Source organism: Ambystoma mexicanum, chromosome 5p, assembly GCF_040938575.1.
Source record: "Ambystoma mexicanum isolate Mex_15411 chromosome 5p, UKY_AmexF1_1, whole genome shotgun sequence".
Classification (NCBI taxonomy): Eukaryota; Metazoa; Chordata; class Amphibia; order Caudata; family Ambystomatidae; genus Ambystoma; species Ambystoma mexicanum.
In genome coordinates, this window is record NC_090930.1 from 786,822,457 (window position 1) to 786,838,168 (window position 15,712).

Consider the following 15,712-nt stretch of genomic DNA (forward strand, 5'->3'; position numbering starts at 1 on the left):
TCTGTCCATGGGGCAGGCAGCTAATCTGCCACAGGCCACTGACTTCCTTAAAGCCCTGAGAGGCAGCTCGAGGCAACAGCCCCCCTGCTCCCTCAGTGTCTGAGCTGGGGTGATTCATTTTTCCCTTCCTCCTGTACAATTGCACCAAACTTATTTTATTTAAAATTTTATTTTTACATTTCTATTGCGCACATGATGGAACAAACCGTATAGTGGCACAGTTGGAAAAAGCATTAATGTGAAGCATAGTCTGGCCCAAGAGGCGAAGCAAACCAGAACAGAAGATGGGCAAAGACGGCCTATCTAACCCAAAAAAGTCTTGAAGGCCCTACGAAACTGAAATAATGATGCTACGGTCCTTATTCCTAGAGGAAGTGAATTCCATAGTTTTGGACCAAAAACAGCAAATCTTCCATCTCCCCTTGATGTATACACTGAGCGGGGGATAGAACGAAAATGTCAATGGCTATATCGCAGGTGTCTTGAGGGCTGCTACGGTTCAATCAAGTCAGATAAATATGCTGGGGAAAGACCATTAATACACTTAAAAATAAGGCAAGCTACTTGAATCTAATGCGGTCTTCCAGTGCCAGCCAATATAAAACAATGGGCCTCATTACAAGCTTGCTGGTCCAGAAACAACAGTCTCGGTATGCTTACCAGTACCGTTGTGTCCGGACCGGCAAACAAAGGTCTGTGGGTGGGTTCCTTCCCGCCCATCAGGTCTGACCTGGCGGGCAGACTGGCACTGCTCACAGACCTACACGGTAGCACCAGCACCACCGTCATCTCCATTAAGCCCTATGGGGCTTGAATGGGGACTAATAATTACTAGCACCCGGCAATGAGAAATTACCGGGTCCACAGGGGCCGGAATGCCCCGATAATTGCCCATTGCTGGTAAAAAAAAAAATTACTCTGGCGGCAGCCGTGCCAGTTTTACCGGCATGGCTACCGCGGGACTCATAATGAGGCTCAATGTATTTTTCCCAATGGTTTCTCCCCTCTGTATTCCCTCTTCTCTAGTAGAGCCAGTCCACAGTTCTGGACAGGGGAGTCCTGCCCATAGTTTCTATGGTGGCCCAGGGAATGTAGGAACAGTAGAAAGCAAAAACACACACATCTTAAACTAGTTGTACCACCTGGTGTCAATGCCTTTCTACATAGGTCCACCCCCAGGCAGCATCTTACCCCACCTGACTGGGCTCCAACTGGCACAGGCTTACATTAATATAAAGAGGTGATCAACATCTAGGGATACTTGTCCTCTATACGTGACAAAATAGGATGACGGATCCACTGTGCTAAATGTCATATGACCACCATTTGTGTCTGTGTTTAGTATGATAATGGGACATATGAACAACAATGACACAGTGGTTTACTTTTTTATTGCGAATCATAATCGTGGCAAATCACAATTCCCTTGGGAACATGGCTTTTCTTTTACTTTCCCCATCTACTTAAATGTTCCAAACTTATGCCAGTATCCCATTTGGCCCAAGTGTTGTACCCTTCTGCAGCTCGTGGATGCTAAGCACCACCTCAGAGATGGAAAGTGCTGCCTCAAGGATTTTTCTATGTTGATCCAAGCAGGTGACCAGAATTTTACAGGAAAGCATCAAACACTGATCCATCAGTGTCCTCGTTGCAAGAGTACAACTTAGCATTTTAAGACGCAAAAGCAGACACTATTCTAGTCCCATCTCTTATTCTATTGTACCCATTCCTAATCACCACCCACCTATGTATCTGATCCATGTAGGCCAACAGAGCAAAGGTTTTACCTGCCTCATCTCCCTGCTGGAATGCTTCCCTTTATCAACCCAGATGTCTGGCATCGCCTAGAGACAAAGCTTTACTTTTTTTATGCGCCTGCACCAAAACAATATGCATCTCCACCTGCTTCAACTATTGAAATTTCCATTTAGCCGAAGGATTTCAGCTTTAGTGTGATCTATTTTCCCTGATTTTTCCAGTTTCTTCCTCACTTATCCAGGACATTGCTTTACCTCAGACTGTCTTATATCACTACCAATGATTGACCTTATTAACTGTCCCAGTGTTGTCCTGAAAATAGTGTGGCGACCTCGAAGTTCATTTGGAAATCAAATAACATCCAATAAGCATAGTGTCCACAACCAAGTTGCAGTCGACTGCTAAAACAAGGCAGCCATCCAGGGGAAAAATGTCCGATATTCCCCTCGGTAGATGCCTCATTTCCTTCACCATGTAACAATCTAATTGTGGAAGGAAAAAATACTGTATCATAGAAAGGGAACAATGTAGTCCAAAGTGAAAGGAATAGTCTTTAATCAGGATATAGAAAGCAACATGAATTCTCTTAGCCCCATCACATGAACTCATCCAGCTTATTTTACGGGGTCCCAATCCTTTCATTGTCCCTTGGGGCATTATCTCCTGAGCCATATCTATGACAATCACCAGCTACAATTATCAATCCTGGTTGTGCTTCAGCAATCAAATCACTGAGGTTTGACTGTGGGGTGTGTTTATATATAGATCATGCAGAAACATTCAACATCAATTCTCCCAGTCACTTGCAACCACCTTCCCCCAGAGATAGCCTGAACCAATGGGTATCCATGGAATTGATTTAATCACTAGTCACACCGCAAGAACAGTTGGTGAAGTCTGAATGAAAAACCTTCCAATAGTGTGTCCTATACACAGTTAATCTTGCTCGAGTCACTTCTTTATACTGGCCCTATGGCCCAAATCGCAGTGGGGCTTCATCTATCTCAAGCAATCATGATAGGGCATGGGACGTGCCACGGTTGCCCTCTGCCTCTGCTTCTCTTTGCTCTGGCAATGGAGCCTCTGGCTGCGATCCTGCAGGAACAGCACATATCGGGGCTTACTGATTGGCCCGCACATTAATCATCTCCCTATATGCGGACGACGTGGTGCCATTTCTCAGTGACCCAGCCCATAAGCTACCCCCAGTAACGCATCAGGTGTTGAGATTTGGGGATGCATCAGGTTTAAAAGGTAATCAGAGTAAATAAGTGGTTTTTCCACTCAACAGGATGGTGGCATTTGATGACGACTTTGGGTTGGTCTGGGAGGTGCCATTTGGTAGAAGGGGTGTTGCGCGATCCGTCCAAGCTGTTCTGGTATGAATACGACAAGGCTATCCGTTCCCTCCCGGACCAGGTGGTGAGATAAGGTGCGCTCAAGCTTTCCCTGATGGGCTGCATCTCGATTGTCAAGGTGATTGTTCTGCCCAGATTTCTTTACCCGTTTCTAAATATTCCATTACTTCTCTCTTCCAGCCCTTTTCTCAGTCTGCGTGGGATTATTTAAAATCTAATCTGGGCTGAAAAACAAGCCAGGGCAGTTTATTCCACGTTGACAAGACCATATGGTGAGGGGTGGACCTGGCGCTTCCAGACTTAGAATGGTATTACTCAGCAGCACAGGTGCACCCTTTGGCATTTTGGTACGTCACATTTTATGCAACCTCACGTCCAGATTGAGGGCAGGGGCTGCTCCCAATCTCCTGCGCTCTGTGATTCTGGAAGCCTCGAGCGAGTTACCGACCTCCACTCATATTGTAAATATTACCTGTACTATTTGGGACAAAGTGGCTCGCAAGATGGGCATCGGCATCCCATACTTGCTGCTGCTTCTCGTCAGGAATGTAGCTGGAATGACTATTACAAGTGAGAGGTGTGAGGAACTCATGGTGGCAACAGGTAAAACGGACACAAGCCTTGTGGCGCTGTGTCAAAATAAAAGGGCCTATACTAAGAAACCTATTGTCAAACCTTACAACGAATGCAAAGAAGGGTGTGGGATAGTTCTCAAGAAAAGAAAGAAGTTTTCTCAAATAACATGTCAGGATGCAGTAGCCTAGGTATGCCTTCCCCACATTTTGAACATGGGGCAAGAGTGAAGCGTGGAGCACAGTACAGTCGAGGGCTTCTCCAGCATGAGCCGACAGTTCTAAATGGCAGCTCTCGGGACCGTCGAGGGCCAAGTCTCGTTTCCTAGAAAGCCTCTTGCCTTTGAAGATCCGAGATCTCAAACTAACAAAACCACAAAAGTTCCTTTAGCAAATGTAAGTTTGTTTCCAATGTTCGCTGGGTGATGGCGCAGACCCTTCTCAATTGTTAGCTACAGTTCAGATAGGGTGATGGATTCACCCCTGGGTCCATCTCATCCGGGCGCTGACTCTTCTTTATTATTTACCACAGTTTCACGCATCAGTTCCTTTCTGCATGAACAGTGGGTGAGAGCTTCCCCCCTTGGGATCTACCTCTGCCGGGCTCAGACCCCTCTCAAATCTCTTTAGCGGGATTCACTTCCCTTTGTTTCTCAATGTCTTTTCACACAGTTCATCGTGGACATCCCTCGGCTGGGTTCACCTCTGTCAACACACTGCTTCTCAGGACTTTTAGACTTTGCCCCTCTTTTCTACGACAACATCCCTTGGTTGGGCTCACCATTGCCAACTTCACATTCACTTTCAAGTGTTACGAGATTCACGTCCCTTGCTTTTTCTCAATGTGGGATTCACTTCCCTTGCTTTCACATAGTTTGCAGATCGAAGTCTTTTGATTGTATGCAGAGTTTACTAGACCTCCTGTATGACCACTTTGACCTCTTTCGGCGATTCTCCTACAACTTGTAGTTTCGCTCTGATGGGGATCGACCAGTCTCTCTTGAATTAGCACCCACGTGGTGCCGGTTTTCCATCTGCAGCTGGTCACCCCTTAACCCTTTGTACAATTCTTTACACAGTTCATCAAACTGGGTTCAAACTTGCCACTTTGCGATTCTCTCACTCAACACAGCCCAGTTCTCATCGATTCTCTCCTCGACTCACCGGCTATGATGAACCACTTTGCTTTTGGCTTTCCTGGAGACAAGGCATGTAACACGGGTGCGGGACCTTCCCTTGGTCCTGCTCATCGACATAAGCTTGCCCAGAGCACTGTTGACATCTTCTGCAAGACACTTGTGCTATTGTTCGCAGTCTTAGGCTCTCTTCCACAAAGGTTCCATGGGCCTGGGATGAAAAGGGCAAGGTCACGTCTCTCCTCGCCACCCTCTCGATTCCCGACGACTTTCTCCGTAGCACGACTGCACAGCTAGGCAGGTGTGCAATTCAAGCGGTCTGCCGTGCTCGCCTTGCTCGTACTTTGCTCTTGTACTCCATCTTTTATCCCTGTGCGGAAAGGAAAGGGCCATCGGGTGTGTATGATTCGGGTCAATTGCCTGGGGCTGGCACATGACAAGTAAACCGGTTTTACATGAGTCCGTTGTTTTGGGTGTGTAAGGGTGTTTGTGTCGTGGTGGATGAGGTTGACCGGGATGCAGAACAGTACATAGGGGATGGTTCAGAAAGTGACAATTAGAGGGACGGGATTGGTAGGGTTTGCGGGGTAAACAGGAATAGCCTGAATCGTAAAATAAACCAGGGGGATTAAGGGAACGGTAGTGCCTAACCCGAGTAGAGTGGATGTTTGAGACAGAATAAATAGAGAGATGTGGAAAAGAATGTCCGGGGGTATCCGGATAAGATCCAAGGAAAGCAGGCCTCTGGAAGTAGTGGTTCGTAACACGTTTATCAGATGTGAATGGATTGTTGGCTTTACCTTTGGGTAGGGAAGATTCAATGGGTGGAAGAGATGGTCAGGAATAGCTTATCAAATCTTCAGAGACTTAATTCCCCTCACCATCCTCCCCATGATGGTACAGCATCTCACCTGTGGTATTCGCTCAAAAGTAACCCCAGGTTTCCCTACCCAGGTGATCATCCCCCACTGGTCCACCCCAAGGAAATGGATCCAACAGCTATGGCTGTGTCCTGGCCACCTGAGTAAGGGATTCTCGAGGTCTTACTGGGAGAAAACCCTCAGGCTTTTCACAGAGGGTTTATTTGTGCTGTGTGAAATGAATAGGTATACAATCTGAGACTTCTTTGTGGATGATATATTTATATCGCTCCAACAGCTGAGACAAAGGCGGGACAATGTCTCTAGACCGGTATATGTACTTTTGTGGAATGTTTTAATGGTTGCTTTTCCCATATTCCCAAGTCAGTCTACAACGTGGGCATTACTACACACAGTGTTACAGGCTCAGAAGGAGGGTTGTCTGGTTTCACGGCTATATCATAGCTTTATGTTGGATAACCACTGGGAGGGGGACTCAGGTACGCGGCGCTTGGAGGAGGCATTGGGTAGAGCAATTCCTGATGAAGGTTGGGGGTATGTGCTGATTCCAATGCAAAAGGTATCCCTGAATTCCAGGTTTAAGCGGATTCATTTCAACTTCGTGCACCAGGTCGATCACACCTCGGACAGACATCATAAACACTTCCAAAGTACCTCCGACAAGCGTACCAGATGTGGCTTTAGTCCAGCAGACTTTTTGCACCTGGCCTCGGACTGCCAGGGTATATCCCGCTACTGTGGGGAAGGTGGGGTCCAAGATTTCATAGATAGTGGGTGAACACAATGACCTGGACCCAGTGGTGGTCTTGCTGGGGGGTACAAGGAGCCTGCCTCGGGCGGTTCAGAAGCTGGCCGGCATGATCTGGTTCTCAAAATCTATATGTATTATGTCTAAACGACGTATACGCTTCCTGTGGATTGCCGTCTGTTCTGAACTCCTTGCTTGTAGGTGGTTTACTGTGGAAACTCAAAGCAAATTGTTAAAACAAATGTATATATTGTGTCCAACTGAGGAATGCAGAATTCGCACCCATCTATGTTAGTTTCCAGAGAAGGATCACGTCTGGTTTACATCGCAGCAGATAGTTAAAAATTGCTCCCCTCTTAATTTCATCTCAGAAGCAGTTTACATTCCATGGCATGTCTTGAGAGTGGCTTCAACACACAGAGCCTAATGTAACTTGGGATCACAAACCCAATTCCAAAACTATACCAGCGAACTCAGTTAATTCCCCCGAATCACACCAGTTCTCTCGCCATACACTTTTAAAAGACTAGAAGCATCTATCTTGCCCGTTAGAAAATAAGCTTTTCTGTCTAATAAGACCAAATCGTAGCCAGGTCCAATGGCAAGGGGGCATTTATGTTGCTTTTGCTCCATCACAATACCATAAGAAACAAAGTGCAATCTGTTCTCTTCCAGCCCCCGTGGCCTAAAATTGTATAGCAACCTAAAACCTAAAAAAACATTGGGACCGTTTGATGAGCGGTTCTAGCCTCACCCTCGGTCACCTACTTCTTGTGTAAAGGACCCAACATTCTCCACCATCATCTTCGTTGATGTCTCAGCCTGAGAATCCTCACTAGTGATTTCACAAAGTTTTCTCTTTTGAGAGGGGTTGGGGAGGAGACGTTCCGGTGCTGGGGATCCAGGAATGAAGCCTTTTTTTCCAGATTGTTTCCAATCGCCATTCTTAGGAGTCATTCCCTAGCCTCTCATGGAGAGATGTACAACCAATATTCCCATTAAAGTGTACCAGGAGCCTAGCTGGAAAAGATAACATAACAAATGCCTAGTTTCTGAGCTGCCGCTTGACTGGTTCAAATGATTGCCTATGCACTTCCTTAGTACAGTCTGGCTTCAGGGCGAGCATAGATATATTGACTTTAACCCACATGCCTCACCCACTGTAACAAAGCCTCAAAGTCTATAGTTAAGGAGCCAGGCAATAGATTAGAAATATAATTGGGTGGGTGCGGCCTTGCTGAGGTCCTATGGACCCTTTAATTTAGAAGGACAATCCTTAGCAGCGGAAAACATCCACTACCCGGTTCTGTAAAAATAAAAAAAATAAAAACTTCATTGATGTGTCCCTGTAGGCAGACTATTCAAATGTTATTGCACCATGCCCTCCTCTTCACATCCACCGCTCTCCCAACTAGTTTCTTCCATGTGCTATCCAAACTGGCTACTTCTGTTTTCAGGTTACAGACTTAATCTTTCAAGTGGAAATGGGTTCCTATGATGTTCTATCAGACATGTTACAAACGTCAGCTCAACAGGGAGAGGACAACTCGGATTCTTTTGATGTTGAAGATGCAATGGCTGCCTGTTCTCCTTTACCCCAGATGTTACTTGCTGTACTCACCGACAGCGGGTATTGGACTATTTTGTTGCTCTGGGAGGTTATTTCCCCGGTTTCCTGTTGTAAACATCACTCCAGAGTTCACAGTATATGGTCTTATCCACTACTCGTGCTGCAATGTGCCTCTCCAGGTTTATTGATTTATAATCGCCACCACTATCTTCTCTAGCCAGTGTAATTCCCCCCAATCCCCCAACAGGAAGGACAATTGAGGTATACTCCATAACAATCTATGTGTCCCAGCCCATTGACCTGTCCCCCCCCCCACCCTGGGGTGATCCACTCCAAGCTTTAATTTATATGAGAACCTTCCTATAGGGTAGTGGCACTTTTGCATTGTCCCGATTCATTGTCACTCATCTTCCCCCCTTATGTTTCAGCCTACTATGGCCCACTCCCTGAAATCAGGCATTAATTTTTTGCTGGCGCTCTAGGATACTTACCCACCTTGCCCTCAAAGCTTTCTTTAAATAGCTTTAACATACACATTAATTCAATTGTGACTTGCGCTGCCTGATCTTCCTCACAAGTGCCTCATCTGCCAACACCCAAACTATCACGTCGCCCCTGTGGTTCAGGTGCCAACTCCTGCCATTCATGCCCCTCTGCTATTTCTGGAACACCCGATGAGAGTCCAGCACAGGGTATTGTTTTCCTGCAGTGCAACAGCCACCTCGTGTAGCTCCAGCATTAGCAGCCTCCATCTCATCACTGCTCCCAATGAGGTCTATACCCAGGGGATATTACTGCGCTTATCGTCAAACTTCCCTCAAAGACATCCATAGCTCTAATACAGGGCCTGCAGGCTTCACCCCAAACTGTCACCCTGGTGAATCACTGTGGGGCTCCAACCACTCTTTCCCATTGCCACTTGCACTGGAGTACCCTGCAGGGAGACCATGCATCACTTTGCACTGGACAGACTAATGGGAATCGTCTTCCCAGGGCTGTGCTCCACTCAGTAGCAGTCTCAGAATCCACTGCATCGCACCACTGTCCTCACGTCTCTACCCCCATATGCTACCACACTTGGGGGTAAGTCTTCTCTCTTCCCACCATGCCAGCTGTACATTCAGGTCCCACAAGTTTCACTTTATTAATGCGTCGGCAGCAGGCAATGGAGTCAAAATTCTCCATCGATCAGCCACATGCAACAGCAGTTTTACCTGCTGCCGGCGTGGTCCTACTGTTGGAGTCAGTCTCCATAGTGTGTAGATTGCTTCAGATGTACCATTCAGGGTTTCAAACTACTCCCCTCTGCAGCAGGAAACTATCCAGACCTAAAATCAGTAAGGTCTGCACTTCACGATTTTTCCCAGATAGGATTAACTTAACCTGTTATCAAGGGTTTGGCTAAGACCAGCAACACCCAAGTTGGCTTTTGTTAACGTGCCGGCCAAAACTGGTCTACCGGAATTGTTTTCATTGCATTCTGTTGTGTGCATGCATTGCTCTAAAGATGTGGCCGGTTCTCATGAACACAGTCTATTCAGGCTAATAAGGCCTTCTTGACTTTCTTCCATTAGTATTTGAAATGTCAAACCAACAACTGGCGCAAGCCTGCTTTTGCATTGTTAGGAAAATGTATATTTTAAAAACACAGATTAAAAGAAGATTTAAAGAAATCTGAGGGGCTCTCAATTTAACAAAAAAAGAGATTACTAAAATTGCAAATACACAATGACCACCCTCAACTATTTCCTTAAATATTAGTTTACCTGGCTCTTATTGTATTTATAGCGTCACTCGTTACTTGGAACCCCTTCAGAGTAGAAGGCCAAGTTGACAGACTGCCACATATTTTGCTCTTTTGAGGACATAGTATCCAGGGATCTTTCCCTTGAAAGGGGGGAATTAAATAAACATTCACTTTAGACTTCATGCTGGGCAAACCAAGATGAATGTTTTAAGCCTTTTTGGTGGCACTCTATTTGAACACACATTTTCACAATTGTACATACGTTGCATTTCTATTAGCTGCAAGTCAGAACCATTCTCCAGTACTGCTGAATCTGTGGTTGTAGTTTCATTCTTAGAATTTCTCTGCCGTTCTTCCTCCAAATGAAACTTTAGTTTTCTAATCTAAAACAATTAGAAATAAAAATGTGCAAAACATGTTAGTTATACTTTTTCAATAAAGTTATCAGACAAGATGAAAACTTCCATTATTGGGGCAGATGTCGGTTCGATCGGACTACTAAAGTACTCACACCCTAAACGTGCTATGGGCGTCTATGTTCGTCCTGAATTCCCATATGGAATCATAGGCTCCGCCCACTCCAACATTTAACTTTAAAATCAGGCCTCTGGTGGTATGAAATATGGAGCTGAAGAGACCAGGCCCAGCGGGTGTGATGTGCGTGGTATCTTAAGAACACGACATATCCAGAAAAGTTAGTTGCTATACAATTTACAGCCACTTAAAAACAGTAAAGCTGCACAATACCGGTCAACATTAGGCATATAGAAAGGAATTGAGATTACTAAATCTACCTCTGGGACTTTTCACAATATGTGCCACAACCCGGCACTATTGCCAAACATTCAGAAATTAGGGCCCTAACTAAGTCCAGGACTTGCCTACATTTCCCAAACTAAGCACACCACACAATGTAGACAGTTAAAACCTTTAGCGCTGCAGTGACATACTGGGACATTGTCCAATCGCAAAACATCGGAACACAAGAATTTAGTCCAAAACATAACAAAAGTATCAGATTTACCTGTGACAGTAACTCGTCTTTTTCGTCAGCCAGTTTCCGTAGCCTTACATCTAAAATGAGCAAACAGTGCTTTTAGCAACGTAATATACCAACTTTGTGTTTCTTAAGCATATTGTTTATTAAATAAAAAAACAGGTTAAAATCAGTTATAAAAGTAGAACATAATGTCAGCCAAAAGATTCAAGCAATTACATCCACAAAGTTAAATCAAAAGGCCGACCAAAAGTTGAAAAGTCAACAATTAATATGTAACTAATGAGATTTAACACAAATGAACAGCCAAGTCGGATTCCCAGCCATTGAGGAAAACCCTAAAATGAGACTAAAAGCAGGCTGTCTTGATGCTGGGTACAGGTCGGTCTACAAATACATAGCCCTAAACACAGGAAAGGATTGCTTACTTAACATAAACTGCCTCTTAGGTTAAGCCCCGACTCCACGTGGAGCTTGTTTACACGTTTAGGCCTCTGGACTGGAGTCAGTTCTGGTCAGTTGTAGTACCCGAACCCTTTACCAGACTGGTCTCTGGGCAGGGTTCAAACCAGTCAAGTCTGTTAGCCAGTTCCGTCCCTTTCCGTGGATCTGTTGGTTGCTCTAGGTGCCTAGGATACTACCGGGTTGTAGCACTATCCCCTGCTATTATTGGGGCACTGTCACGCCCTTTGTGGGCTGATTGACATCCAATAATAATAATTGAAATAAAGGCTGGGATTAGTTCAGGGATGGGCTTTGGTCAGACCTGGCATCCAAGATGAGCTTCAGGCAGATCTTGGGTGCACACTGAACCACACATCATGATGTTATATGGGCAGGCTGAGCTTCAGACTCGACTCCACACTAAATTGGGCTAAACTTAGAACCAGTCGGTTCGCCATGGCTAGGCTTGAAATAGGGTTGGGCTCTGGGCAGGCTTTGAGACATGAGTTATGCAGTATAGAGATGAATGCAATCCCAGCTAAATATTACATACATATACCACTTATAGAGAGCAGTCTGCAAGATGCATGTATAATGGACACTATTGAGTAGAGGCAAACCAGCACCTCGCTAAGAGGAAGGGTGACGCGTGAGGGCGCAGGCTCATATAGTGGTCCAAGTTGGGAAGTCCCAGATGTCCACACAGCGCACTCAAATAAGAGTTATAGAAAAGTTCCTGTCACCATATGTGTTGCGTCACAATGTGCTTTGACCTGAAGAAGGCTGGGTTGATGGCTAGTAATCAACCAATTAGCTGAAACTCGGCAGTTCTATTGAGTCTCATCATTTCGGAACACTCAGTAATTTGTCAGGCCAGTCATGCAAATAGTTAATTGTGTAGCCAACTGAACAACAGGGCCTTTCATGCAGAATAAGGGCCATGGCTGATATTTAGCACAGCCTGTTAATATTAAACTGGATTAAAACTGCTACCTTGCACATTTAATTGCATCTGTTTGCACAGTGAAGTTAGGTTTTGCAGTGTTTGTGATAAGGGTTTGTGTGTGGAGTTGTAGTGTGGTGCTACCCCTTAGATAGCATTGACTGTAGTTGTTAGAATTATGTCCCATCATTGTTTGTACAATTGTTGACATTCTATCCTTGATTATCCATTTGTTTTTCACCATCACATTTCTTTCCTTCACCATGTGGAATTGTTCATGTTATTACAAACCATTATTTGTTGTTTATTTGTATTACTATAATTAAATGATAATAAAATTGTCAGTAAATCACAAGACCTGATACTGAAGTGATTAATTCCACATAATTTGTGTTTAAGTCTTTGGCATAGTCAGTCGTTTTTGTTTTTAGGTTTGCCGGTCCACGGAGACCTATGCCTAAAGTTTTAACTGTGGACGACCTCAGACTTTTGTCGTCAATTGTCAGACTCTGACACATAGTCCCAATTAGCAACAGAAAGGTTCATATCAATTGACTCAGCAGGAGATTGACCTATGCTAGCACTCAGACTTATTAATATTATAAATCTGAAGAGTCGGTTGGGTGGATCCACAAACCAAATCCCAAAAGATTGTATTGTTCTTACTTATTATGGCTGTGGTTAATTTGCTCCATCTGTCAGTTCGCAATGTCTTATGGTAATTTTTAAGCCATGAATATTTGCCTTTACGTTCCGGTGTCATACTGGCCCTTTCTCCATTGACAGCACATCTCTTTGCAATATTTCACAGTTCTCCATGCAGATCTCGTTTTGGCCTTTGAATATTTGAGTCAAAGCACCTAGTTTGGTAATTAGGATTAGTGCGCAGCAGACCAGACGAGGTGCTAATGCTACTAATAACTCTAGCAACCATCTCTGGGTAATCCACCTCCACAAAATGAAGAGCTGGCCCATATCTCAGAGCACTGGTTTGTACCAGGAAAAGTTCCATTAGGCTAGATAAGGGATTCAATCTAGTAAACTAGTTTGCAGTCCTTAATTTAGATGAATTCCAGTTGGTTCGATTACCAGCAGAGTTCACCTGGACGTAATAATCATGCTCTACTAGTATACTAGGTGTCGGGACATTCAAGGTGGCCAAGAGTAGAAAATGATCACTCTCGTCTTGCTGGATTATACACAGGTCAGCGTCAGTAGAGATCAGGTTGGATGATCTAAACAAAGTCTATAATACTAGGAGAATTAGTGGTGACCAGAGTATAATTACCAGGGAAGTCAGATGATAATCCATGAAGCATGGAAATATCCAAATCATTAAAGGCAATTAGCCCATTCTTTGCCCTTGTCGTCAGTGGACGTTTAAGCGCAGTCAATGAAAAAGCCTCAGGATCATGCCTGTTCGGTGGGATTTGAGAGTTAAAATTTCCTATAATTATAACATATTCCGTTGACCTAAAATTCAATACCAAGTTCCCGACTAGGGTGCGGATTGTAGTAGATCTGGCGGTACCCAGGCATCTTGGATGTTAAGCCAATTTGAGAATCCTGAGTCAAGAGTGTGCCAGGTTAAAATATCTGCTCAAATATAGTCTGAATCCACATGTAAGGCCACCATGAAGCAGGTTGATGGGCAAATAAGTGCCCAGCTTTGGGTTGACCAATTAGGCCTGTCCTAGCATTTTATTTGTAGAGTAATTCTGCCTTCAAGGGTAATTTATTTAGTACTCCAAGTTTCCTGCAAGGCTAACAATTATTGGGAGTATATGGGGAAAAATGACCATCTTCAGCGAATAAATGGGAATGGCCGTCATGTTCCATGATAGTATTACTTAGAAATGCAACTTCCCTTCTCCCATTCACATTAGTTTTTACTTGAATCAATTGATGGCATTTATCTTCTTCCCAGACGTTAGGGCTCCTCTCACTCGGGCGCCTAGGAAGTGCAGGAGCAGGGATTGTGTTATCCATGCCTAGGGACACCGAAGGGTCCTCCCGATATAGTTCTAGTGAGCGTAGGAGCAGCCGCCAATAGTCTTCCTATGTCACAGCCTGCAACAGAGCCCTCCTAACAAGGCGGCCTTAGCTTGATTGAGTGTTGACGGTTTCCCCCCAGCCCCTCTGGGACAAATGCGATACTAAATAAATATCCAAGCCCATGGAATTCATCCTCTCCTGCCTGGATGAATTCATCCTCTCATGGCATCCCAGAGTTATCAGGAATTTCAACTAGTTTAATGTCATATGGAGTAATAACCCGTAGCTGTGGGACATAACTCCACAAATCTAGTAGAACAATTCAAGGTTAAAGTATCAGATTTGTGGAACAGGCTTTGAACCTCGATAGTTCTAGCACTATCACCCCCCACCCCCAAACCTCCAACGTTCAAAAGATTGATCACAATCAAGGAAAGGTTATTCGTGGGAGTGACTAAATTAATGATGGCTTCGGGAGCATTCACAGTGTTATCATTTGCCTTAAGTAAAAGGTTTGTTAAATTGTTACAAATGCATTTATGAGAGTAAGTTAAGTGGCTCAGGTTTCTCAGCCATAAAGGCAGATGGAGGATCGGGTTCAAAAAGGCCTTGAATATCTTCCAAGATTAGCAAACCATCATTCTCCACCTGGATTGATTTTCCCTTACTCGCATGAGGGTGAAAAATTACAGTTATTTTGTTAGTGGCAATGTGGGCATTCTATTTATTTTCCTTTTCTGATGTTTTTTTTTGGTTGGCCTGAACATCTGAAAACCCTCTCCCTATCTTATCTTTCAACGGTCCTCTGGTTTCCATGTTTCTTGTAACACCATTTTGAGGCTTTTTATTCAAGCGAAGAACAACAATTATTTGAGTGCTAGCACAGGCAGTTTTAGTGACGCCCAATGAGTCAGGCATTGATGACAGAGCCGTGATGCTAATATCCTGAGGCCTAGCAACATTAGTGTATGGATGAGAAGGTTTAACCACATCCAACAGATTTGTAAGTGTTACGGAGTGCGCTTTAGTCATGTTACTTATTAGCGTGCACTCATCACAAATGTCTTTGTTTTCGAAACAACATTTTTTCACATTTGTTTTAGTAGAACAATTAACAGTCGTTCTAATACTAGGAATTGAGCGTAAGCTGAAGTGGATCCCAAACTGCTATTCATCAATAGTTCAACCAGAGAAAAAGTGGCCTGCTGCTCAATTCTGTTTTCAGGGACCACCATGTAAAATATGTTCTTGTGTGTGCTGGACAATGTTCCTGTCTCCGGAGACTATGTTAAAGGAAGCCAAGGGAGACATGGAAGGGGCAGCCTTACTTCGTTGCAGAGCTAGTATGTATTAATACTTTAGTCTCTGGAACCCGCTAGATAGTAGTAAGGGATGGTGGATCAGCGGTAGTGGTTGCAGTTGTGAAATTGCCAGCAGTCGCCTCGGTCGCCTCAGTTGGAGGAATATCTTTACTCCAGCTAGTTTGAGAAAAGGCTATCAAAGTTGCATCAGAACAGCAGTCATCAGATGCAGGGTTGACTTCTGGAGCATCAATGAAGTCAA

The 15,712-nt window shown here is 44.4% G+C and overlaps 1 protein-coding gene across 3 annotated transcripts in view; it reads right to left on the bottom strand.

The window, feature by feature from the left end:
• The window catches only part of LRRFIP2 (LRR binding FLII interacting protein 2), a 1,092,194-nt gene that overhangs the window by 95,671 nt on the left and 980,811 nt on the right, over positions 1-15,712 (bottom strand). For all 3 annotated transcript variants that reach the window (XM_069613205.1, XM_069613206.1, XM_069613204.1), the window contains 2 exons: positions 10,795-10,844; positions 10,033-10,153 (listed from right to left, as the gene is read on the bottom strand). In XM_069613205.1, coding sequence (XP_069469306.1) covers positions 10,033-10,153; positions 10,795-10,844 — 171 coding nt within the window. The remainder of the gene's footprint in view (positions 1-10,032; positions 10,154-10,794; positions 10,845-15,712) is intronic.